Consider the following 27,588-nt stretch of genomic DNA (forward strand, 5'->3'; position numbering starts at 1 on the left):
CCCAGCCATCAAACACTGAACCCCCCGTTGTGCTCCCTCCTTCGGTTCCATCATTCTCCATTCCAGCATTTGATGTGAGTAAAAGCATTGCCCTAGTTCCTCCATTTTGGGAGACTGAAGTGGAGTCATACTTTAGCGCGTTTGAGCGTATTGCTGCTGCCTTGCACTGGCCAAAAGATGTCTGGCCCTTATTGCTCCAGTGCAAGTTAACTGGTAGAGCGCAAGAGGCTTGTGCAGCCCTTTCTATCGAGGATAGCTTAAAGTATGACACTGTCAAGGCTGCTATACTTAGGGCATATGAGTAAGGGTGTGCAGCCACTTGTTTTACTCCCCCCTTTTCTCCTGTTTGGTCAGTCAGGGAGTTTATGATTGTACTTTTTGTTTAACCCAGTTTAGCTATCTTTGTTTCTAGGCAGTGTGGGCTTTTTTTTAGGGCTGTACCCGACTCAGAATTTTGTCAGTCGAATCGGATTTGGCTGTTCAATGTAAAGATTCGACTATTCGTTCTTTTTTTTTTTTTTTCATATAGACTATCTGGCAATCAGAAAATTCATTGGCATAAGTTTCAGTGATGATTTCGACCACATTAACATAGTCAAATGCAACAGAGTCATGGGAACATATTTGTTAGCATTTAAAAATCAATAAAAGACAGCTGCATATGATGCAAGATTTGAATTGCGGCCTATTTGAATTGCTGACATATAATATCGGGCTACCATATGGATTTGTCGGAATAATGAGACAGGCAGCACACATGTTTAAATCAAGCTCTTACAGCTCTTTTTATTTCACTTTAAACATTAAAAACAATGTGTAAATGAATAAACAAATGAAACAGTTTAAAATAAATTCACAGCATTGCCCGCTATGAAATAACTGACATCTCTTCTTCAACAGGATAGGCCTACTTCTTTATTTCTCTTTAAACATAAAAACAAATAAATCTAAACAAGAATAAATTAACAAATTAAATTATTTAAGATTGGAATTATTTTTAGATGAAAATAAAAACAGTAAGCCTGAAAATTTTAAATAAATTCACGGCATTGTCTGTTTTGAAATAATAACTTCTCGTCTTCAACAGGATAGGCTTATTAGGCTACTGTATTTCTCTTTAAACATAAAATAAATAAATCTTAAGTGTAAACAAATAAATAAACAAATTAAACACTTGCAATTTAAGATTTGAAATCTTAAAGATGAAAAAGCAAACATTTGTCTTCAGTCTCTTTTTCCTACACAACAAATAGCTAATAGGTCTAAAACGAATCATTGGCCTATATACATCACAAGGCAGATGAGTGGTCTTACTTTCCCATGTTATGCAGTGTTCTTATTCAGCCTTGACATGTTGTGGGAGAGGAAAACTAGTTTGTCCACATTACTTGGGAGAAGTGAACTTCGGGTCTTCTTAACGATGAAGCCAGCCTTTGAGAAGATTCGTTCTGATGGTGTGGACATGGAGGGGATGCAGAGTACACGTTTCGCTGCTGTGGACAACTTTGGATAGCGGTCCTCGTTTCTTCTCCACCAGTTCAGTGGCCCCACATCAACTTTTGTTTGATCCTGCAAGTATGTCTTCATTTCGTTCTGAATCAGTGACAGTCCCTCTTCTGCTTGTTCTTCATCAGTTGACATCATCAGCAGCATGGCTATCTCCTTCTCCTTGTCATCCTTTTTCTTTTTTGGAGGAGGCTCAGCCATGCTGCTGTCCTCGCGTTCCATTTGCGTTGGGCCCTGCGCACTGTTTTGAGACACACTCTCGGCCAGATTTGCCACCGTTTCATATACCTCGTCGCGTTGAACATCCTCTAAGAATGAGAGTTTTTTAAAACGCGGATAACTGCGGCTTGCATATATATACTGCTTTGAAGAAGTCTCCCTGTCAGCTCCCACCTCCTGTCAAATTCTGCAGTGAGCTTGCCCTTCAGTGCTTTAGTGGCTGCACTGTCATCCTCGCGCACTTGCAGGTGGCGTGTCTTCATATTGATGATCATAGGCAGAGTGGCAGACAACAAAGCATTTATGTCCTGTGACAGTAACTCCGTCAGAGTGACCATGGGCTTCAGAACTGAAACAATGTCCTCTGCGATTCTCCACTGGGCCGTTAAGTCTAAATTTCGGTCGGCCCTCTTGCTGGTACCAGGGTCCGACAGCACCGCGGTAACTGGCCATCTCTGTTCCACAAGACGTTCAAGCATGTAGAACGTGGAGTTCCAGCGAGTTGGCACATCTTGGGTCAGTTTGTGTTCAGTCACTTTCTGTAGGAGTTGCTTTTCTTTAAGTGCTGCTGTGGCTTTAGCACTTTTTTTGAAGTGACCGACCAGACGCCTTGCAGCTGCTATAGTGCGACAGACCGGGTCCTCTTTTAGGGCTGTGTTAATGCATAATTGCAGTGTGTGCCCCGCGCAACGAACCCCTCGCACAGTTCCCCAGGACGGATCGCCGGTTAACATGTCTGAACACAGAATCATGTTTGCTGCGTTGTCATGTACGACAGCCACTCGCTTTTCTCCTGGAATGTCATATGCATCCATGACTTCGCTCAGTCTTTGAGCGATGTTTGCTGCGGTGTGACTCTCTCCCATCTCTTTTGTTTCTAAAACTAACGACTCCAGTCGCCAGTCATCTGTAATAAAATGGGCAATCACTGTCATGTAAGCTTCCATTTGCTGTGACGTCCAAATGTCGGTAGTGAAACTTACTGCTGCACTGTCCTTAATTTGCTCCATAACCACCTCTCTCATTGTGTCATATTTTGCCATCACTGCGTGCATAATGGTGTCTCTTTTAGGGACAGTGTACCCTGGCTCCAGAGTTTCCATTAACTTCTTAAATCCTGCACCCGCAATAATATTCACAGGCCTCATATCTAGTGCAATGAAATCTGCGATGCTGTCGGTAATTGCTCGTTTCCGTGTCTCCGTGAACGGGGGCCTCAAATCTAGAGTTTTCTGGGTTAATCTTGGATGTGAGGATGAAGTAGACGGGCCATCTTCAGCACTGTACGTGGGATGGGCCTAGCAGAGATATACATAAAATATATTTTAAATTAGCTTTGTAAATAGACTTATTGCCTGCATTATGTATAGTAAATCTGCACAGATAATTGCAAATGGCCGCCTAGCTATGCAACTTACCCGTTTCAAGTGGTTTGCCATGTTTGATGTTGCTGAATGATAAGCGAATTCTTGCATACAGAGTTTGCATTTAACTTTTTTAGGGTCATCCTTCAAAAGTTCGAAATGCCGCCATACTTTAGACTTCTTCTGAGACATGGTTATAGCTAGCCTAGTTTACCAACCACTCCACCTCAGGTTTCAGCTTCTCTCATCAATTAACCACCAGCGCATATTGTCACGTGGATTTTTTTTTTTTTTTGCAAGCGCGCCAGATAGCCCTGCTAAAATATAAAAATATATTTATGATTCCCCTTATTTATAATTCCTCATTGAAATGTTATCCCTGTGCATTTTTGTAAGCTTCTATCTGTTTTATCCTGTTATTGTAATGCACACTGACTGACAAAAAAAACAAAAACAAAAAATAAACGACTGCTCGACTTGAAGAATCTCAGTCGACTGACGTCACTCTGACAGATGATTCGACTCGTCGACTTTCAGGGGGCAGCCCTAGTTTTTTTGTTTATTATTTTGGTCTTGGCCACCCTGAAGCCTACAAAAGCTTCCTTGACCTACTGAACGAGCCGTTGGTAAAATAAATTATCTTTTGTTCACTTTATACCTGTTTTGCTCCCTTTCTCCTGGACTTAGTTTATGTTACCCCCTTGGCACCCTAGACAGCATTTAGGGGTCATAACATGCCTCAATTGCTAACTGTTGTCGTTGTAGCCAACAGGCTTCCTCGTATTCACAGGCCCGCAACAAACTCTGTCTCATCAGGAGTGGAGCTATACTGAACAAAAATATAAACGCAACACTTTTGTTTTTGCTATTTTTCACGAGTTGAAATAAAAGATCTAAGACTTTTTCTATGCAAAGGCTTATTTCTCTCAAATTTTGTTTACAAATTTGTTTAAATCCGTGTTAGTGAGCACTTCTCCTTTGCCAAGATAATCCATCCACCTGACAGGTGTGGCATATCAAGATGCTGATTAAACAGCATGATTATTGCACAGGTGTGCCTTGGGCTGGTCACAATAAAAGGCCACTCTAAAATGTGCAGTTTTATCTTGAAAAAAGACATTTATTAGGCACTGAACTATGGATCTCACATGACTAGGGCTACAGATATGCATTTTTTGAAAACCAGTCAGTATCTGGTGTGACCACCATTTGCCTCATGCAGTGCGACACATCTCCTTCGCATAGAGTTGATCAGGTTGTTGATTGTGGCCTGTGGAATGTTGGTCCACTCCTCTTCAATGGCTGTGCGAAGTTGCTGGATATTGGCAGGAATTGGAACACGCTGTCGTACACGCCGATCCAGAGCATCCCAAACATGCTCAATGGGTGACATGTCTGGTGAGTATGTAGGCCATGCAAGAACTGGAATGTTTTCAGCTTCCAGGAATTGTGTACAGATCCTTGCAACATGGGGCCATGCATTATCATGCTGCAACATGAGGTGATGGCGGTGGATGAATGGAACGACAATGGGCCTCAGGATCTCGTCACGGTATCTCTGTGCATTCAAATTGCCATCAATAAAATGCACCTGTGTTCGTTGTCCGTAGCCTATGCCTGCCCATACCATAACCCCACTGCCACCATGGGGCACTCTGTTCACAACGTTGACATCAGCAAACCGCTCGCCCACACGACGCCATACACGCTGTCTGCCATCTGCCCGGTACAGTGAAAACCGGGATTCATCTGTGAAGAGAACACTTCTCCAAAGTGCCAGACGCCATTTGAAGGTGAACATTTGCCCACTCAAGTCGGTTACGACGACGAACTGCAGTCAGGTCAAGACCCTGGTGAGGATGACGAGCACGCAGATGAGCTTCCCTGAGACGGTTTCTGACAGTTTGTGCAGAAACCATGCAGTTTGTTTGGTTTTGCAAACCAACTGTTGCATCAGCTGTCCGGGTGGCTGGTCTCAGACGATCTCGCAGGTGAAGAAGCCGGATGTGGAGGTCCTGGGCTGGCGTGGTTACACGTGGTCTGCGGTTGTGAGGCCGGTTGGATGTACTGCCAAATTCTCGGAAACGACATTGGAGACGGCTTATGGTAGTGAAATGAACATTCAATTCACGGGCAACAGCTCTGGTGGACATTCCTGCAGTCAGCATGCCAATTGCACGCTCCCTCAAAACTTGCGGCATTGTGTTGTGTGATAAAACTGCACATTTTAGAGTGGCCTTTTATTGTGACCAGCCCAAGGCACACCTGTCATGCTGTTTAATCAGCATCTTGATATGCCACACCTGTCAGGTGGATGGATTATCTTGGCAAAGGAGAAGTGCTCATTAACACAGATTTAAACAAATTTGTAAACAAAATTTGAGAGAAATAAGCCTTTGTGTGCATAGAAAAAGTCTTAGATCTTTTATTTCAACTCATGAAAAATGGGAGCAAAAACAAAAGTGTTGCGTTTATATTTTTGTTCAGTGTAAATCGCTACCCGATGCTAATCAGACTGAAATACCATAAACTACCGTATCCATTTCTCATTCTCAAGATACGTTAGCGGACACGTCTCTCCACACAAGGCAACTGATTTAGCACCATAGAGTGTATTAAAAAATAAACAAGAAAACAATGTTGCAAATGGAACATAACTTTACACACGTTAGCAGAATGTGAGACGTTTATTACGTATCGTAATGATCCCTCATGCAGCCCACTAATCCGTGATGATTAGATTGGGGGCGCACCATTTGGCATGTGTGTAAAAACGCCAGATCTGACAACGCGTCATCTGCGGTCTAGCACGTTTAAGATTGAATGAGTCAGAGAGGACTCAGACACATCGCGCAGATAGAAACGGATGAAAAGGCATGGAGAAGCCCAAGATGCCGCTGCGCAGATGTCTGCCACCGCCATCCCTCTGAGGAGGGCCGTAGATGATGACAAGGCTCTCGTGGAGTGCGCCCGGACGCCCTGCGGTGGCTCGGCTCCTGCCGCACTGTAGGCTTGTGTGATGGCATCACACAGCCAGTGCGACAGACGCTGTTTTGACAGAGCCGAGCCTTGTGAATGCCCTCTGTAATGAACAAACAGCTGCTGTGTCTGTCAGATGTTTGCTGTGCGCAAAACATACTGAGACAAAGCGCGCACTGGGCAGAGTCGGTGAGACGCTTCCTCTGCCTCATTTCTGTGAGGCGGGGGGAAGAACCCCTCGAGGGAAATAATTCTCGACCGAAAGGAGTTTGTTAGGACTTTAGGTGTGAATGAGGGATTTGGCTGTAAAGTCGCTGTGCTCCCATCCTCTCTAATAGAAAGGCAGGACGGTGAGACCGACAGCGCGCATAAGTCACTCACTCTCATAGCCGACGTCAGGGCTAGGAGGAGCGCTGTTTTCAGGGATAGCATCTTGAGAGAGATTTGGGCTATTGGCTCGAAAAAGGGACCCCCCAGAGCGCGCAACACCAGAGGTAAATCCCACTGCGGAGCTGGAGAGCGTACAACAGGTTTCTGCCGTCTGACTCCCTTTAAAAAGCGCTTCACCAAGGAATGCGCGGAAACTGATCTCTCTCCATAGCCCTCGTGGCAGGATGAAATGGCTGCAGCATACACTTTGATTGTAGATGGAGCCAAATCGTTATCTACCAACGTCTGAAGGTAGGTTAACACGAGAGGCAGAGTACACAACGTGGAATCTGAGCCTCTCTCCACACACCAGCGCTGAAAAGCAGACCATCTACCTGCGTAACACGCTGTAGTAGAAGGGGCTCTCGCACCTTGGATAGTGCACACCACCGCAGGGGGCAGACCTAACCTTTCCAAGCGCTCCGGTTCAGTGGCCAGGCCCACAGTTGTTGGCCTATTACCGGGAGGTGGAGAATCGCACCGTCCAGCTGTGACAGTGCGTCTCTGCGCCATGGGAGCTGCCACGGTTTCCCCGCCAGCAGCTGCACCATGGTCGGGAACCAAGACGCGCTCGTGCGTTCTGGTGCCACCAGAATAACCGCTAGGTTCTCCTCCTGAACGCGCGCTAAGAGGCGAGAAATCAGGGGAACTGGTGGAAACGCATAAAGGAGAGCCAAAGCGGGGGGCGTTTGACAGGCGGCTCCTGGACGTACACATCCCCGCCTAAGAGGCCGTGAGCAGGTGCAGGTTGCTCTGCCGGCATCGCTATGCCCCTCAAATCCGCCGCCTGCTTAATGATGTCCGGCAAGTCCAGGAGAAGTCCTTTGGTGGCCGGCATGTGGCTGGCAGATTGGAGCGGAGAAGGAGAGGACCGCAGCAGCGGAGCTCCTTGCCACGGTGGGGAAGGGGAAAGCCGCAATTGCGGGGCCCCGCCCTCAAGATCAGGCACCAGGTCTCCCGACGGGGAGATGGGAGAATCGAGAGGAGAGCCCGAGATGGATGGAGCCGAGCCGGCTGACTCGTGCCTGCCATCGAGGATTTCCTCCGGAATATTCGGGAAGTCGTTGCCGCAGAGGATCTTGTCCAGCTTGTCATCCGGAGAGATGGCGCCGCGGTCAGCCCAGCTACCGTCGCCGCTTCCCTCCACCTGGAGCGCCGTGAAGGCGTCCACCCGCCGCTGCAGTTCCTCCACAGGCAGTCGAGCACAGAATTGGCAGGAGGCCTGCGGAGTCAACGCTAAACCGGCGTGAACGGCGCCCAGGCAAGCCTCGTAGCAGGGGTGGAGGTCCGACGGCAGGATGTAGCCGGTCCAGCAGGCAGTACACAAGCGGACAGCTCCTCCGGCGCGGTGAGACGACTTCTTCATCTTCTTCTTCTTGACTGCTTGATCGCTGAAGAAATTTTGGGAGCAGAGCTCAGGTCCCGACGCTGTATATTCTGTAGTTGAGGACCTGAGTGTAGCCACTGTAGCGTAAAGTGGCGGGAAAGAAAATTGCTAAAGAAAATTAGCTAGCTAGATAAACTAGCTAGCTAGCTAACGTTACCTCTAAATATGGATCTGGCTGGGGATAAGTTAATTCACTTGAGGCGGTAAACACAGTCTGGTTACGTTTTTAAACCTTTTATTCTGTTGATGGGTAGACTTTATCTTTGTTTGAAGTACTTTGAACAAAATTACTTACAAGGGCAAGTCATCTGTCACAGACTAGCCTATGGTCCCAGCAGTCACCAGTCACCAGCCACTAGACTCACTCACTGAACACGCAACTCACGTGCTACAGAGATGCTACAGAGATGGAATCTGGGAAACCTGGACATAAACAAAACCTTCAAAAAGTGTTGTGTTTATGTGTTAATTATTTCAAAAGTGGAGTCAGCTTCTATTAAATATACTGTATATTTTCAATTACATAATTCATTTAGAAATAATTTATATTGGGGGGGAAAGAAAACAAGAATAGCAACAACAACAAAATCTCCTACAGGTGCTAATAGGGGAAAATAACAAAATGTCGAATAAATATGAAAAGCTGCTCCTGTGGAAAGGCTATCATATATTAATTTACTTATATTGACCCTATAAACAATTTAGAATAGGTAAGGTTTTGCCCACTCAGATGGTACCGATATCTGGTCTGGCCCATGGACTATAAGCTATATAACTTGTATGTAATGTGTTTATGTAGTGCTGCCTTCTAATAGGAGAAGCACTTTGAGCTGGAAGGATCAAATCAGGGCTTAAAGACCTCTGGCAATGTGCCGGATTTCCGGCATATGGACGTTTTAGATTCACCAACTATTCTCGAAAAAAGAACAACTCACTCCTTGTGTGTTTTTGTTTTTGGTGCGTTTTATCCAATCATGTTCAGTGAAGCAAAGCAATATTTTCCAATTACTAATGGAATGCGAGTGAAGTTTTTTTGTATCTAACGAACAGCGAGCTACATTCTATCACCATGTAGCACCGATTCCGTGGTGAAGCACAGCTGAAATATGGAAATGAAGTTTATGAAAGCTGGTGAAGATACACGCGTCACTGAGAGATGAGTAAAAAACAAACAGCGATAGGCATGGATTGAATAAACGGGTGGAGACGGGAAATCGTTTGACACTTGGTGCGTCAAATTAAGGGAACCGGGTGTTTGTTCTGCACTGTGTGCTCAAAGAGGCTGTACGGCACCAGCAGAAAGAAAGTGCTCTTTTGACATGAGGTCAATCCCAGACACAACTGCTGTGCGCGCACTATGATATCTGACCGCCAGGCACGTGCACAGATAGACCCCAGGTGGTGCTCAAGCACCTGCCCTTTTGGCCTCTGACTAGATAAGTGCCCTTTTTGCAATTTCTTTTTTTTCTAATTTTATATTTTAGTTTTTAAATTTGGCCCATGGCATCAATTCTCAATTAAAAGCATGATGTAATGCCCGACAACTGCATTTGAGTTCTAATTCTGCGAGACCGCACGAGCCCCTGCCCCTCCCTCTTCGACTTACCTTGTCACAGCCACCACAGTTAATGCACGCAAATCGAGCGCCCTGCGGAGCAGCATCCACGTCTCCCTGACCTGCCTTCCCTGATAAGCCTCGGCATTGTTTGTCACTGTTGTGAAATTAAACCACTATTAAAACATCTCAATACAGCCAGCCTAACTTCGGCAATAGCCCACCGTTAAGCTTGACAACAAGCAAGCTAGTCAGGCTAAAATAGCGTTGTCAACGAAAACGAGTGAACTCCGGTAGGCTAGTTCCTTTGTCAGGCAACTGAACAAATAAATATGCATTACGTGGTTAATAGTCTATGCAATCATATTTGGATATCAGAAACGTTAGCCGACCTGTCACCCGTCACAAGAAAATGTGCAAATATATGATTCGTCCACTGTACATGCTCATACTGATTAGCAAAAGCTTTAAGATATAGCTTAGCAAATTATCGATTCTTACTTCTGTGACACAAAATTTAAGGCTAAGATAGGCTAAGAAAACAGAAAGAAAGGGAGCTACAGCAGGCAGCCCAGGGTAGCAGCTCTCTTCTATCCTGGATCAGGCCATCTAGCAGTAAGGAGGATGAGGGAGATGTATCGCCACCTGATACAGAACCCATCACAAATGAAGAAGAAAGGTCAGAGTCCAGAGCAGAGTCATGTTGAAATAGTCATGTAGAAATAATGAATGCTAAAGACCATCGTCTCTGTGTGAATTGATACAGTAATTTTGTAGAAAATCTGTTGAGTATTAAACATCTGCATGAGTGTATGGGTATTGAAATAAATAAATATGTAAGTAAGTAAAAGATGTGTATGTAACTTTATTTTTTATAAATAATTATGAGAGGGGTGCCCTTTTTTTTTTCGCTTGAGCACCTGCCCCCCAAAATGTCTGTGCACGGCCCTGCTGACCGCATTGCTACGAGCGACAGTTACAGCTGCCGCTCCAGCAGCAATGACAGACCGGAATGTGATCTGTCTTTGACAATTTACAATCGTCATTCAGCATAAAAATGTGCCATTGCTTTGACTGTTCTCTACCTGTCCCCCCTGGGGTCACAAGAAAATAATTGATGTGGAAATCCATACAGGCACCGATTGGTAAACCGCGCATGGCTCCGTGTGCACGGAATACTAAACCGTGCGCATGGATTAGTAAACCGTGCCCTCTAATTAGTAATCAGTGCGCACATCCGCGAGTCCTAAACCATGCCCGCGGATTAGTAGACCGTGCACACGGATTTGTAATATGTGCATTGATATCGTCAAACAGGGACACCAGAGTGGCCCACAGAGTTGCATATTAAATTTATAGATGTATGCATTAACATACTTTATCCACAAGCATGATTTATAGGGATAAATAGGTTTCATATTGTCACCAAAACACACATCGGATCATAAATTAGACCTACTGGTGTGATCAATCAATGGTTATGGTTCACATATCGGCCTAGGTGCCTAATGGCTATTATAGCTCACTATATGTATGCCAAGCGGTGTGTAATGGCTATGGCTCACTGTATATAGGCCTAAAAATCCCTCTTTGATGTTACCAACATAGATATTACAAATCTGTGCGCATGGTTTACTGATCTGTGGGCACGGTTTAGGAGTAAATAGTAAGAAAACTGTGCTCACTTCCACATCATTTTTTTTATACCAGGTGACCCCTGGGGGCTAGGTTTATAGATTAATAATGCTGTATGTTGAATATGCATTCATTCAGCACAGAAATGTGTCAATTGTTTTTGTTGTTCTTGTTATTGGACTAGTTTTATAGAGAAATAGAGAAATAAATGGTGCGGGATACTAACCTTAAACCCCCCGCCCTTCTGTCAGGAACATTTCAGACTCAGAATTTTTTTTTGCTTTAAGCCCTGTCAAATGCAGTTTGGTGCATCAGCCTTAAGAGGGAAGCAGTGTCCTGGTCAGCCCGCCACCCTCTGGCATGTTATTGGGGTGACCTTGCTCTCTCAGGTACACATCTGATTTTTACCCACAATCTTTCATAGCTAATTTCCACATTGGCAGTGGAGGTCAGTTGGGACACAAAAGCTTTTGACTGTCTGATAATGACTATGCAAAAAGTCCCACTGTAGCTGCTTATGAAACATGATGGCATAATCCTCTTTATGGGATTATATATATCAGTGTACATTATTTAATAGAATTTGTCAGCGGGTGCCTTAACGGATCACCAGCCTGTTTTGATCCCTGTTGTAGCGCAGGGAGAAAAATCTGTATTTCCTCTGTCATATGACAGTTTTCTTCCCTCTCTTCATCTCCACCTCCCCCCGTGCTCACTTCTTGCATTATTTACTGTATCTCCTCACATCCTTAAAGTACACAAGCTTACTCGCGTAAATACAGCAGATATTCACTTTTCTACTCATGCTAAGCAATTGTATTAGCATAGCAAACATAGAGTCTGGGGCCATTCTATCACTTTGGCATTTAAGCATGATGTAATTTCAACAGCTGAACACCTATATGGTATAATAATGCACATGCAATTTAAATTACAGATTAAAAAAATACATGGATGAAGGATGTGGTAAATGGCTGTTTTCCATAAAAATGTAATTCAAGTCATTAACACACACACACACACACAAACACGCACAGGGGGCTGAGTATTTTAGTGAGCTATGAAGCTGTAGCATCATTCAGTAGATGATCATTTTGAGTTTTGTCACAACTATAAGACCCAAACCATGTCAAGTCTTCATGATGAATATTCATTACAGAAAGTTTTCTGATGGTTATTTGTCTGGAAAAAAAGTTTTTTCCCATCTTCTGCTTTCATTGACAAGTCCGCTTATCGACAAGTGGTCAATTCACTTCCAGCTGTGTGTTAATGATAAGCCCCCAAAAATTGCCTTCTCTGGTGCAGTGAGAGAATACATGGCTGCCCCAGTTGCCGTTTGCAGATTTGGGATCTGCATGACTCAGTACTTACACGTTTGATGCAGCAATCTAATATTCTCTTGTATAATGAAAATTTGACTCAAGGAAGTGCTGTCTCATTTTCCATGAGCCTCCATTCTGTACTACTTGTGTTGAAGTTCACAACATGCTTTTCTGCTATCCTTACCTTGCCTTCCCTTCCGTCTTATTTGATCCATTGTGCATTATATTTAGTTCCATCACTCACAACATAATAGACATCAAGACAGTCTCAAATTAGACATTCTTGTTTAAATTCATTTGTTTACATTTTACATTACAGTTGCACACAAACACACCAGCCGCTGTTTACTGGAGGAGGCCGAGCAGCAGCAGCGAAGTCTTGGCTTCTTCTCCTCTGTCTTCCCCTCAGCTCTCCTACGGTGTATTCAGGCATTATCCGATTCAACAAGAAGCTCACCAAATGTAGTGTTGTCCAATGTATCATCCTCTCTTATACTGGAAGCTATGCTATCAGCTAAAGTTGGCTAGCTTCGAGTCTGCTCCTGACTTTTGCCCACTCAGATTGCTCCCCCTTAGGGTGGGGCATAGAAAATTCAAATCCCCTGTTGGCTGTAGTTCTTCCTGAACAGCAAAAGGGAAAAGGATTACGTCATTTTGACTACCTCAGCTTTTATTATTATTATTACTGTTAATATATTACTCAGATTTTTTATTGTGTTGTATCTCTGTATTTATCTTCTTATCTTGTAAAGCCCTTTGTATCTTGCACGAAGGGTGCTATATAAACAAAATTTGTTTGAGTGATAAATAAATGCCAATGTATGAAGGAAAGGGGAACGGATCAAGAAGTGTTGCATGTGGCACGCATTTCACTTCAACACACACATTGTTGGAGCTTGTCGTCCAAGCTCAAGTAGGTCTGACTCCCTACAAGACACACCCCCACAGGTTAATCAGTACAAGAAATGCCCCCTTGAGTCCATGTCAGTTCAAGAAATGCCCCCTTGAGTCCACATCAGTACAAGGCGCGCCCCCTGAGACTATGGTGGCCGAAATGGGTCATTGGTATCCGCAAACAGTGGTACTTTGCAGTTCCGTGAAACTAGCCACAGCATTTCTTGTACTGACGTAGCTGGTGGGGGGTGTTTCTTGTAGGGAGTCTGCAGGCTGCAGATAGACCCTTCTCTCCAAGCTAGCAAAACAATTGGTTCAGAACCAGAACAAGTATTCAACTTAAAGCAATATTCCACTTAGTTTTAACTTGGGGGTTATGGGGGCTATCTATCTATCTATCTATCTATCTATCTATCTATCTATCTATCTATCTATCTATCTATCTATCTATCTATCACTGACTGACTAGGATGCTGCTGGGGCAAGTTTGTAGGGTTCAGATTTTTACTTCCCATTCATTTGAATGAGGCTACGAAAATAGAAATGATGTTGTAAAACATTGGACCCACAGTCAATTGAAAATCACAGTAGCGGGATATGTCGTTTAATATGTTCATGAACATGTGAACCTGTGAAAATATTTGCAATAAAGTATAAAATCGCACCTTTGTGTGGCTTCTCCCAATTGTTTTCATATGCATGTCTTAAACATGGTGTAGCAGATTGCCTATAGGGTTTTGGGGTGCCAGCCGGAGTTTAGTCCGACAATTTTAATGTTTAAGATTTTTAAGGTCAATCCCCCACATGGATACATGATTCAGTGCTCCATACACTCTGCCATGAACCTACATAACATAAATCTGAACCACCAAGCAGAATGCAAACAGATATTCAAAGCAATAACCAGAGCGACAATGCAAACACAGGTACAGCTACTCTTCTTCTACACCTCTTCCCTGTGAGCTGTAAAACGTTAGTCCCGTTGGGGGCTCACCGCACAGGGAAGAGGCATAGAAGAAGAGTAGACACTTTAATTTAAATGAATTGAGTTCTTTAATGTAGCATTGAGAATCAAGCATCACAGTATACAAACCAAATATATTTATCAATACACAGGATATGATGTTAATATCCCTTGTGCCATAATCCAAGGTGAGCATTCCTATGGAGGTCCAATTCAGGGTCTTACAGAATGATATATTACCATACCAATGAGTACCATAGAAAACATCAGGCTACACCATCATAAATCTACAGCAACATAAGACAGACAGCAACATTCACAGCTACAAAAATATAATATAAATATATATATGTAAAATTGCAGGAAATGGTTAGGCGCATTTACTTCACATTTGTGAAGCTCTCTTAATAAAAGCAGTTTCACTGGTGATGCTTCTTTTTGCTGTTCAAGCCACCTCAGGCTTTTTTTGAGGTATTCCGCTGCAGCTGTGTGGTAGATAGTGCCGTCCTCTTCTTCCTCACTTTCACTGTCGGACTAATTTTCATGGGCCTGTGAAATTAATAGCCAAAATCCTGTATCCCATATGCTCCAATAACAGAGGTTTCTAATTTTAAACAACGTATACAAAGTGATGTGAACTTAACTCATTGTCCTTATACACTAGTTGCCCTCGCATGGTATGTAACATATGTGTTATTGCGCAAGGACGCATAGGTCTGACTATCCATGAGATAAATCAGAGATGTACACTCATTGAGATTACACCACTGAGCTTACTTTATAAGCAAAAATTATGCAGAGAAAATTGTCTTACCTTTGTCATCTGAATGATTCCTTTGTTCGGTTTGGTTGACCGGTAAGTTGGGAAGTCTGAGGTTTGGATAAATAGGGTCCTACTGTAATAAATACATATTATACATATATACTTGTTGTTGTAAAAATAATTGTAAAAATAAGATTTGTGATTTTTTTTTTTTTTTGTATTTTATTTTGTGAAACATTTTCCGTGTCATTCAGTTGGTTGTTCAGGAGGGGTGGTAGGTGACGCTGGCATGGTGGGCTGTCCCTCCAAGGCAGTGGTTGGCAAACACTGCAGTATTATGATTCAGTGTCCTTATTTTGCCTTTAAATAGGTATAATGCCATGCAGATTTATGACTCTTAAGCATATTCTGAGAAGTTGGGCACCATTTTAAAGCTTAAAATCAATAGCTATGCCCAACAGATAAAAGCCCTTCCTCAGGGCACTCCTAGTCAGTATCCAGGCCGAGCTGGAGCTCAAACAGTCATGACTCACTCATTCATATTCAGAACCCCTCCAGATTGCCTTTGTAACAAGGACACAACTTCACCTACTCCTAAATTGGCCACTGTCAATGTCCCCATCCTCAATTCAATATCCACATCCCCTTCTTCAGTGTCATTCCACCTTTAGAATCCCCAACAGGGACAATAACTCTCCCTGTCCCGACCCCACATCCCTCCTATCTTGGGAGGGTTAAAGAGATGTCTTCTAGAAAGGAATAGGCCATCTATCTCTGCTCCGAGAGGACACGGCATGTGCCTCGCTGAAGGTCAATGAGGTGAAAGGGGGAGGGGAAGCTTCACTCATTACAGAGGACCATTAATCATGGCGGGGTGCTCTTTTGTGGGTCTTTCATAGGTGGTGGAGGGATACCAAGGGAACATCACACTGGATGGCGACTCCCTCAAGTCCTTGGCCAACACATCAGCTGGTGCTGCCTTGCCACCCCTACTCAGTGCATCGGCTGGCCAGCCATGGGACTTGGACCTGCGTCTTTATATGCTCTTCTTCCTGCCCTTCCTCATCGTGTTGGTGTTCATGAAGGACCTGAAGAACATGGCTGTGCTGGCATTCCTGGCCAATGTGTGCATGGCCATCAGTGTGGTCATCATCTTCCAGTACATCCTGAGTGTAAGTTGCCCGCAGACACAGCTGACCACATCACACACAATTATTAGATTGCCTTGGAATTACTACAACTTAATTTTGCTCATGTCAGCAAGATATAAATACACAAATAGAGTAATTTAACTGAGCTTCACGGTATGTTTCAGTCAAAGTAATGTCTCCCAGACTGTTGAAAAGACGTACCACTGAATTCTAATGCAAAACTGTGGTTTTACTGTGCCTCAGGACAGTTTAATTTGTATTGGTGAACATTCACTACTCCCCTATAGCCAGAAACAAGACAGGAGTTTGTTCTGCCCTTTAATCTGTAATGCTCCATAGAGAATGAATTGGAAAGATTAGAGTATTAGCCTGTGTGAGCATCTGTGAAGATTTGCTGGGCGTATTGGTACATATTGTGGTTCAGAACTTTTAGTACTGAAATAACATAAAACTCAGTTTAGATGTAAAATGTTTTTTAAATGTTTTTGCAAAAAGTTATGTTCAGTGGAGTATGTCACAGATATGGATCTTGGATCTTTCTAATGTGGGAGGAAGTTATGTGACCACAAATAGTGTGTTTGTAAGTGTGTTTGAAGCCACAAGAACAACATATGTCTGATGTGATGAATGCTGAAAGCTGAAAGCAGAGTCAGCAAAAAAATGCATATTCGGTGACACTGGAATAACATTTTGATAAAAAAAGTCGAAACTTGTGACCTTGTGGAGAATGTTCTTCCCATGTCTTAGAGAGAACAATCTTCTCATGAAAGTGAGCAGAGAAGCATCTTCACAGTTTGAGATGGGCTGTGTGCTTGACGTTGCATGTGCACAATCAGTTAAGATGCACTGATGTTCATTTTCCCATATGTTTCAGCTGGCTCTATACTGTAGACTGTACTGTTGGCGATAACGATGCTTAGACGTGATGTTTTGTTTTTTGTTTTAATCTTAAGGGCTTAACATTTGTACTTGCTGGTCAAGTCACCATCCGATCTTTATCCATCCTCCATCCTTGCATTCTTTTGTTTTGGAATCATGCTTTGCGGTTAGATGTTATGTAAAGCAGGTCATGGAGGACATAAGAGAGAAAGAGAAGAGCCATTGATTTGAATATTTGTGCTTTTACTCTATTGTCACCACCCCCTCAACAGCGCCTAGCCATTGACATTGTTTGATGGATGTTTAAAAGGACCTTTTATGGATGAGTGTTAGAATGTCAAGAACACAATCACTCAACACTCACAGTTTCGCGTAATGCTGTTGTAGCTGTTTCTTTATATTACTTACTATTACTTTTTCCATGGAATTCTACTTTTAGATCTACGTCACACTGTTCCTTCCCCGCTTTCTATGCAGATACACGGAGAAGAAATTCAATGTTGTTTATTGTTCATTGTTTATTGTTTATTAAGAGCCCCATTAGCTGATAACAGAGCCTGGGGTCCATACGACAGGAGGACAAAAAGAAAAACAAAGTAAAATACAAGCGTACAATAATAAAAGGAATATCAGTCAAACACATATACAATGCACCTACATACAACCAGAAATCAACAATTATTCACCCTTTTATCACCAGTAAAGTAATTTTTCTAAAAGACAATTTACCATTTACAGAGCGTATATAAATTGGCAGCTTGGCATTTCTAATTAGAAGTAGGCTAGATAATAGCCTCTCCTTTACTGGGAGACATGAAATGCTTGAGTGCAACTGGTTTACACTAGTCCATATAGGGCAGCCAAGAGCCAGTCTAGCAGCCCTATATTGCGCAAGCTGTAATTTTACTTTTTTTTTTAGCAATATAGGCCTAGGTGCAGTCATGTTTAGTCGATCAGGAAAAAGTCAAGTTACTTCGCTGATCTTTCTTTTTTCCATGACTATTTAGGGCGAATCCCTGTCTTCTCTTCCTACCTCCAGATGCTTTGGAATCTGAGTAGAGCTGGTTAGGATAGGGGGCGGTCGATGGGATAGAAAGGGGAGAAAGGGGCAGAGGGGAAAATAGGGGGATGATGCCACCCTTGGAAATAGAGTTTGGTGTTAGGAATTCATCATCATCAATATCTTCCTCCTCTGCATCACTCGAAAATACAAGGGAGTCCGGGGCCTCACACCTGTTCTCCTTACTGTCACTGCGCAGCCAAGCTGCAAGAGACTCTGCCTCCCTTGTACTAAAACCAGTTCCATGCCTGCCACCTCTCCCCCCTCTAACAGGCCAACTCAGGCTAACTCCCCTCTTGGTCTGAACAGGTCCACAGGTGACTGCCCCAGTAGGCCTATCACCACTCACCGCAGCCACACCAACAGTTCCTAATACAGCAGATTTACTAGTCTAGCAGGAGAAATAGGTTCCCATGTACCCATGATGTTAGAGAAGCGAGCTTGTGACCGGAAGGTCGTCGGTTCAATCCCCCGGACCGGCAGGATAAATCTGGGTGGGGAAAGTGAAAAGCAACGCTTGCCCCTCCCTCATTACCACCACTGAGGTGCCCTTGAGCAAAGCCCTTAACCCCGCTCCAGTGGAGCTGCTCAGTGGCCAGCAGATCAGACTGTGGTTGTACTGATCAGCTTCCAGGTGTGAATGTGTGTGAATGTGATCAGGGCGTTCCTGAAAAAGAGAGCATTGCTCTCAGTGAAACTCCCCTGAATAAATAAAGGTGAAAAAAAATGTACCCGCATGGCATTTTTTTGTAACCTGTTTTTTTAGGACCCTAATGGTGTCTAGTTAAGAATTTTTCATGTTGCCAAGGTCAACTAATGGCCCATGGGGTTCGTTTGGCGGCCATTTTGAATTGATGTCCTCGCGTGTGGCGAAAAACGCTGATTTTCATAACTCCTGCTCTGCAGGACCTCTGCACAGCAGTGACTGCCACAAGCAGTCAGGAGCGGACACTTCCTAGATATGACAGGACCATGGACCGACGTCTGAAGTTGGACACACCCGAGACCCTCCCTCCGCTAAACATTGGCATCAGTGGGCCCACTCTGATGGCACCAGGCTTTGTCTCCTGGACCATGATGCCGCCAGCACTGTTGACTATGTTTGAGCCATGGACATTCGTTGTGATTTTGTTGAGGTTGTCCCACTCATTGTGGAACACCTCATTCCCGTCCCCTGTGATGATGGAGGGTGTGAGGAAGGTCGACACTTCATCGATGGCCCTGGCCATGGCGGTCTCCAGCTCCAACCCAAAATCATACGACTCGCAGTGGCCCAGTCTCTGCAGAATGGTGGTGAGCTGCTTGCTGCGGTACAAGTGACGGACTGTGGCACATAGAAGTATGTGCTTGGGAAGTTTCCACTCGCCATTTGTCACTGCTCTGCAGAGGTCCTGTCCTATAGAAAGCACAAGTCGGTGGGTCTTCTCACACTTAGAATCACTAGCACCAGACAAGACAAAGGTGAGGAACCTGTCAAGCTCCTCAGGCAACGGCTTATCTGCTTGCTTGTGTAGTTCATCTGCAGTGGGTGGCCACGGCAGCACACTGGACTCCAGGAAGGCCTTCTTGATGATGTTATGAAGGGAGAGGGCTGCGTCCTTCATTTGATCGGCTGTTCCAAGCTGATAAGCACACGCCATGGCATCCTCCAAAGTGATACGAGAACTGTAGACCAAGTAAAACGAAAAGGATCCTTTGTTTTTCAGTGAAACCTTGGAAAAGGCCAAGCATTTCCCAAGCTCCTCGTCATTCTGTAGACGGCTCATAAGTTTCTCAGCTCGGTATTCAGGACTTGGTGCACTCTGCTCCTCAAACTCAAGGACATATAGGCGATGCAGGTAGCTGAGCTGTAGGACCTGATTGGCATCTAAAATTTGCTCCTTGACATACTCTCTCACCACATTGTAGGCTGCACTGTGCTGCAGTCTTCTTAGCCTGGCCTGTGTCTTCCTTCTCCATCTTGTGGGTATGGTGGAAGTACTCGAGGTTAAAGTTGTTACGACAGGTCTCGTGGTATCGAGCCTCTTTTGCAAAGAGATCTTCACCCTTGACTTTGCGAAGCAGACTGCTTTTTCCAAGAGCTTCAGCCATGGGCTCGATACGCTTCCATGCTGGCTCTTTGTTCTTCCATGTTGGAAACTTGATAGTCCTCTTGGTTTTCCCGTGCACTTTTAGTTCAAACTTGTCACAGAAAATGCATTCTTTAGGAAAGAGAGAGCATGCTGCTGCTTGTGCAGTTTTCGACTTTCGAGGAGAATACTTCTGTGTTGCAGAGGGCTGGTCTGAAGTAGCACTTGTTGAGCTTTTAAATCGATCCAGCTTTGATGTGAAGTTCAGGTAGCAGTTCCTATGGTACCCAGTTGTATCCAAGTCGACACCATCTAGTGTTTCTGGCAGCAGATCACAAACAGCCTTCATACGATAAGGCGAATCAACTGGCTCAGCTTGTCTTCTGTCACGGATATCAAGTAAATGAGACAATTGCTCTTTGGGATCACCTTTTATAGAATTGAAGCAAGTAAAGAGGTCATCAGATGCACTTGGGGTGTGTAATACACAAGTGGGAGTAGGGCTTTTGAGAGGGGGTTCAGACACATCAGAAGTCTGATCACTTTTCCTCTTTCCCCTTTTCCTCATGGTTTGTTGTTTTTATATAGTCTACCACTACAGAGAAAAGAATAATATAAACATGAAATTAGTTTCATGGAACTGTTGGCCAGCTGTTTTGAAAAGTACTATACAAATAAAGTCTTACTTACTGGTAGTCTACTTACTAACTAGCTAAGTTAGCTAGATTTTTTTGTGTTATATTTTAGATTTTTCAACTTTCTGGTTTGTTTTGATTGTACTTTCATTGCAAAGATATTGCAAAAAAACAATCCAGCGGGGTCACTTTTGATGAGGTGGAGATTGATGATGAGATGGACGACGATGATGATCAGTGAAACAGGGGGTTTTGATGACTTTTGCTTTCATTATCAGATTGCCAACTATGTCAGTTAGAGTGATTGCCATCCATTTAATAACCTTGCAATTGATATAATAGAATAAACTAGTTTCATTTGGCTATTGCAGGAAACAGGAAACAAAATAGCAAAAGTTATACTGTTATGAGCCTAAAATTTGTTATTTGCCTGTTTTTTTACCAATAAAGAGTGGTTGTACCATGTCAATGACCTTTCCATTTGATTCCTGGTGTCAAAATTATATGAAAAAGTGGGTTCATTTGTCTTTGTATGTTGTCTGGTTCAGGAGTTATGAAAATCAGCGTTTTTCGCCACACGCGAGGACATCAATTCAAAATGGCCGCCAAACGAACCCCATGGGCCATTAGTTGACCTTGGCAACATGAAAAATTCTTAACTAGACACCATTAGGGTCCTAAAAAAACAGGTTACAAAAAAATGCCATGCGGGTACATGGGAACCTATTTCTCCTGCTAGACTATACCTTCAAGCTCCGTCACAGCTCTCTCACTCCTCACTCCACTCTTCCTTGATGCGTTCTCTCTCTCTTCTATCTCGCATCCCTCCCCACTTTCAAGTGGAGAAAACCTGCTGCCAGTGGCTCCCCCGGACTGAACAGGAGTCACCGGGGTACAACAGGTGTCTCCACTCTTGCCATCAGTTTTTCTGACTCTGCCCCGTGCTCTGTTAGCAAACGAGTCCGGGCAGTCAAAGAAAGTGTGGCCTTCCTTACTGCACTGGAACAAACAGCAGGGTTGTCACACTCTCTTGCTCGATGTCCCGATGCGCTGCATTTCCAACATTTAATGACAGCGCAGTCCTTGGCTTGATGGTCAGGGGATCCACAATTAAAACACAATTGCTAGTAAACTCATCCTTGATATGGGCCCAACATAAAGCTGTTGGGTAATTTCACAGGCTGTCCATTCATGAGCTTCGGTTGAATGCGATATTTCCGAATTCCATACCAAAGTCCCCACTCGTCAACAAGCTTAACAACAGGTTTCAACATAGTGCCATAACATTGAATAAAAGCACCAACGTCTTCGTCTGCAACATGAGCAGTCCACAGCTTAACCACTACAGTCAATTCCTCCAAACTCACCGAGGAAACCAGTTCCCAGTCAGCCCATGTCGGCTCAAGGGATCTAGATGCGTAATGGCCAAGGAAGGTGCGAAGTTGTTAAACATTGTGGAAGCACAATTCAAATTCCTTCTTATTTGGAAGAGCAATGAACGAATAAATGTCAGTTTGCTTCAGCCAGCCATTGCTGAACAGATTTCTAACAACATGAAGAGTCGAGTGATCACCCGTGCCAATGTAACATAGTCTAGCCCAGTGATCCCCAGCCATAGGGGGCTGAGGTCCAGGCTGAGACATTAGTTGGTAGGTCTTTGATTTAGTTCTCTTGCAAACTAGAGGCACTAAATAACAGGCCAGTAAAGGCCAACAGCGACGGCACAAATAACTAATTATGTTTAAGTAAAAATATGTTGGGCAATAGCACCTAGTCAAAGAAAACAGGATAAAAAGCTCTGATAGATCAAACGCATTTCAAACGCAGTTCAGATGCCGATGCCATTGTTGCTACAGCAGGTGAGCAGAAGGAGAAGAAATTCAATATTGATTAAAAATTATTTCTCTCAGTTGTAGTCCTCCATTGTGGAATCAAAGATAATCATCTCCCTTTTTTGACCATGGTTTTAGGCTAACCCTGATGTTAGATCTCATCAGATTGAGTGTTGTTAGCTTATACTGACTGTCAGTATAAGCAGGCATGTGGAATGTGTCATGGGTCTGTTGAAGGTATCTGTCATGCCCAATTATATTGTCCATCAAACTGACAATCACACTCTCTGACTGGAAATGTGGCTTAAGGGTCACAAAGGTTCGCTCATTATCATTTTTGTAAGAAATAATAGCCTAACAAATCATTTTTTTCAAAGCGGTTGAGCGGTTGTCATTGTTTACTACCGGGGAGTTTTCCCTTCCTTACGCTGTCTGTAGCTGCTGTGTCTGTGATGTCTCACGTTTCACTCTTGAAACGGTTAGCCAATCAGAACAGAGGGGTCATTAATATTAATGAGCCTTAAAGACACAGCAACAGAAACAGCCTGTTCTTGGTAAGGCTCTGAGAGATGCTGGAAAATGAATGTGTAAAAATGTATTGAGAGTGTTTTTGGTACAGGACACCACACAAACAGCTTTTAATGGACCTCAAGACATAAAATAAAACATTGGAAAGTCTAGGTTCTTCGCGAACAGCAGCATTTCACATTTCAGACAGCTACTTGGCTGCGCCCCTTTTGAAAACAATAATGATGACCGAAAAAATAATAGCCAGAATATCATAGGCTAGAGGTTATAGTGTCTCTGTACAGCGCATACAAACAGGCTGAATAATGCTGTAGTCTACACCTCCAGAGAGTGTGATGTTGAAAAGGCCCTTGTTGTAGTGTTAGTTTTCGTACACAGAACAGTACACAGAGCGCTAGTTGACCTGAAGAGTTGTTTTGTTGTCAGGACGTGAGGATGTATGTGAGCATACCACATTTCAACATTTCAAGGGTTGGTATCTGAGAAAGTATCATGAAAAATAATTTTGTTGCCATAACTAACATATACACTCATACACACACACACACATAGGCCTATATACTGTATATATATTTCAATTAGGAGAGACTAGTTTGCATGCTCAAATGAAAAACTTTATTCAGAAGCGAAACATGATGGAAAATTTGGCGTAAGCTCCATGGAGGAACTCCTCCCATTCATGAAGTTAGGAGTACATCTGTTGATGGATGTAGGAATTAGGATGTCCCCCTGGGGAGTTCCTCTGGAGCTTGGACATTGGTGGTGATGGGGTGGAGGAGGGACGAAGGAAAGCACAGCGACTGGAATGACAGCAGCATACAGCATAGATCTGAGTAGCACAATAGCATAGTACAGGCGTATTCAACTAAAATTCAAGGAGGTCCAGTCACTAAAATTTCTTCCCATCAAAGGTCCGAAGTATCATATTGTCTAACTTGTGCTATGATTCGGAGGCCTATATATAGTTGTTGTATAACTTTCTATCAAATAAAATAAACAATGTACATTTCAGTGTCATTTCAACAACATGTATTGATCAATTTCAAGAACTTACCCATGCACACACATTGAACATGTGTGGAAAACAATTCAGTAGCTTAAACATAAATAAAAGTATCACAATGATTTTCTAATTTCAAGTAAAAGAAAACAAGACAGTCTTCAGAATAAAATAACTAAAAAGTGCCTCTTTTTGAAACAGAACTTTTATGTCCCTTTTTCCCACGGCGCAGCCGAGGGCATCATGCGGCAAATTCAGGTCAGTTGGTCAGTCAGTCAGTCAGTCAGTCAGTCAGGTAACACTTAGTGAGATGTCGCTTCGTGAGATGGCGTCTAGAGGGCATGTTTGACTAAGAGATGGCCCCGAGTCTCTTGACAAATCTAGGCTATATCCAGGGGGTCGGTACGCCGTTCCAGGAGTGAATTGACGACGTAACGCGCATTCCGGTTCTGAAAAAATAAATACAGAGAAGTATTGGTGGTTGTACCTGTTTTAGGAGCTGAAACTACTGGCTCGGTTCGTTTTATGACCAAGGTTTTCCAGCTGGGCGGTGTTTGGACCTTTGGGCCATTCACAGTGCTTAAAAACAGAAAACTCCACTCAACCGGGATGCCGGGCCATATTAAACAAATGCACAATCAAATGACAAGCACAGTTTAATCTGAGCCGTGGAGCTGACAGGTTGTGTTGTGAAAATGTCAAGAAAGAAGAAACCAGACATTCTTTCCTATCGTCAACCCAATGTGAGTGATAAAACAATGTGTTCAAGTGAATTTAACTTGTTTCTATGAAGTAGCACCGTTATGAGTGAAGCTAGGCTACTGTATTCCTGCCGTCAATCCGTCAATTCTGTCCATTTTCTGACGGATCAGTGTGGCTGCAGCTACTGCTATTCAGCACACGCGCCGTGGGCCTGTACAGGATCTGTACTTGTTCTGTTTCTTTTCCATATTTTCTTCTTCAACTCTACCTTTCTTAGTGAGAGAAATAACAATATCTTACTTTTCTTATTTTGGAGCAAGACATGCTGTCATCTCTCTCTGTGTAGCTTTAGGGCCGATTAACATGCAGCGCTCTAAAACGCTTGGAAAACGTGAGGCACGCTGCATGCATCCTTTTATCAAGCTTGGATGGTTGTGCTACGAGTGCGCCTGGCGTTGCCAAGCAACCAAAGACAACAACTTCACACAGTTTGTTAGTAGTTATCTGAAATAATGGATTACCATCACAGTAAAACTGTTGTAGTAGCTGTCCTGATCTACATATGGAGCAGAAAAATAATCTGGATTAATACATCCGTCTCTCCAAGCCCGCAAAAATACAAGAGTATGGAAATATCACCGGTAGATCCTGGACCTTTGTTTGGATGGTGAGGCTTATTTCAGGCTTTCAGGCTATGTGACATGCAGTGCGCTTGTGGCATTCCAAAAAGTTGAAATATTTTTATCTCAGTGTGTCATGATCTGCGATTTTTTGATCGCGGTCGAAAAAAGAAAAGAAGGGATTTGAGCGCGCAAAAGACACAGCATGTGAACTGGCCCTTAGTCTCTCTCTTGCTCTCTGTGCGTTTCCCTAGCGATGCACCGTAAACAATCGCTTTGATTGGCTGAGTTCAGTGAAGCAGACGCATGTGATTGGTCTGGGACCTCCTAGCTCCACTGAGCGATTACCGTATGAGCTGAAATAGCTGCGCCTTAGGTCTATAGCTGCGCCCGTGGAAAAAAACGCTCCGTCAATCTTATTAATTCTCATTAATTGATCAGAAATGGGTCGCGGTCCGGACAGAACCGTCACTGGGTCCGGATTCGGCCCGGAGTCTGCCAGTTAGTGATGCCTGGCATAGTAGGTGACGTGTATTTCCTCCCGTCACTTAGACGATTGGCTCTCTGAAAAAGAGAGGGAAGTTGACAGCTAACTCTGGTTGGTTCTCTGGAAAAAGAGGGAAAGCGTTGGGTAAGGAGAAATCATGAATGAATGAATGATTTAGGTAGTCTACCTGATTGAAATTGCGTAATACTTCACGTGTGTGATTGTCTAATTTGAGCATCTCATTTTTTTAATTGAAAGATTGTGCCCCAATGTGGCTGCTATAGGCTTCATGTATCTACTGTGTGCTGACAGATATAATCCCATTGTCTCCTGTGCAGGCTCCAGGTGAAGGATGATGCTTTCAAAAATGACCAGTTTACAAGAAAAGACTATTATTATTGTTTTGGCCTGGCCTAGTGTTACAATGAGAGATCGAGCTGTTAGTAAAGTGTCATGATGTCTTCAGTATTTATGAGTGGGTGAGCAAGCCCAACTTTTAATGGCTTGTGTACTTGGATACTTCCCAGGATATTAAGGGTAGATACAATTAGCATGTACGTAGATCTGGACTGACAGACTTTAAAATTGTTGCAAAGTGTCTAGTAGTAGTATCAGTATCAGTAATGTTTTAATACCAAGCCGAAATAGGTCATTATATTGAAGAGTTTTCCCAATTCTGAAAATTGATGGCAGGAGCCAAGTTGTTTTTCTGCCTTTTTTCACACAAAGAAGCATTTTAGATCTCTCTAATGGACAAAAATTGAGTATATCTTTTTTTTTTTTTTGACATTTTTTATTTTTATTTTGGAAAAGCATTCATTTCACATTCATCTTTTTACATAGTATCAGTATTACTGCAAGTAGATTCACATAGCATTATGCACATTTAAAACAAAAAATGTTGCAGTACGTTTGATAACCATTTTACAGCCTAGCTCTTCCAGAGGTTTTCTTTTATAACATTAGCTTTGATTATTTACAGTTGAACATGGGAAGCTTTCACCTTAGATACTACGAAGGGTTGAAGGGGGAAAAAAAAGAGAAAATGAATAAAGAGCGAGCTGTTAGATATAATAAAATAATATAAATCACATTATATTCTCACTCATTTATTCTATCAAGTCAGCTAAAGTCTGACCTTATAGGTTTAATGTACCCAGTCCACTTGGTCCAAATCCGGAAAAATTTTCCTTTTTGGACTTTGAGGGAAAATGACAACCTTTCCATAATATATATTTCATATATTATTTCTATCCATTCATCAATGGTGGGTGGTTCTGATTTTAGCCACTTCCTCGTGAGAGCCTTTTTGCTTGCTGCCAGAAGTATTTGTACCAGTTTTTTATCATTGATATTCCACCCTTCAAATGAGATGTCACCCATGTATACAGTATCACATCTAAAAGGAATGTTGACTCCATATACATTATTAATATGTTTATGAATTTCCTGCCAATAAGGCACAATAACCTGGCAATTCCAGAAAATACGGAAGTGATTGGCGTCATTTATCCCACAGTCTCCAACAACTACCACCACTTCCCTGATGTCGTTTTTGCAAGGGCGTAATAAAAAACCTTACAACGTTTTTCCAACAGAATTCTCACC

At 43.2% G+C, this 27,588-nt stretch overlaps 1 protein-coding gene across 2 annotated transcripts in view; it reads left to right on the plus strand.

Moving 5' to 3' along the window:
- The window catches only part of slc36a4 (solute carrier family 36 member 4), a 237,150-nt gene that overhangs the window by 40,851 nt on the left and 168,711 nt on the right, over positions 1 to 27,588 (plus strand). For both annotated transcript variants that reach the window (XM_078284357.1, XM_078284358.1), the window contains exon 8: positions 15,917 to 16,189. In XM_078284357.1, the coding sequence (XP_078140483.1) occupies positions 15,917 to 16,189 (273 nt within the window). The remainder of the gene's footprint in view (positions 1 to 15,916; positions 16,190 to 27,588) is intronic.

Source organism: Centroberyx gerrardi, chromosome 6, assembly GCF_048128805.1.
Source record: "Centroberyx gerrardi isolate f3 chromosome 6, fCenGer3.hap1.cur.20231027, whole genome shotgun sequence".
NCBI lineage: Eukaryota > Metazoa > Chordata > Actinopteri > Beryciformes > Berycidae > Centroberyx > Centroberyx gerrardi.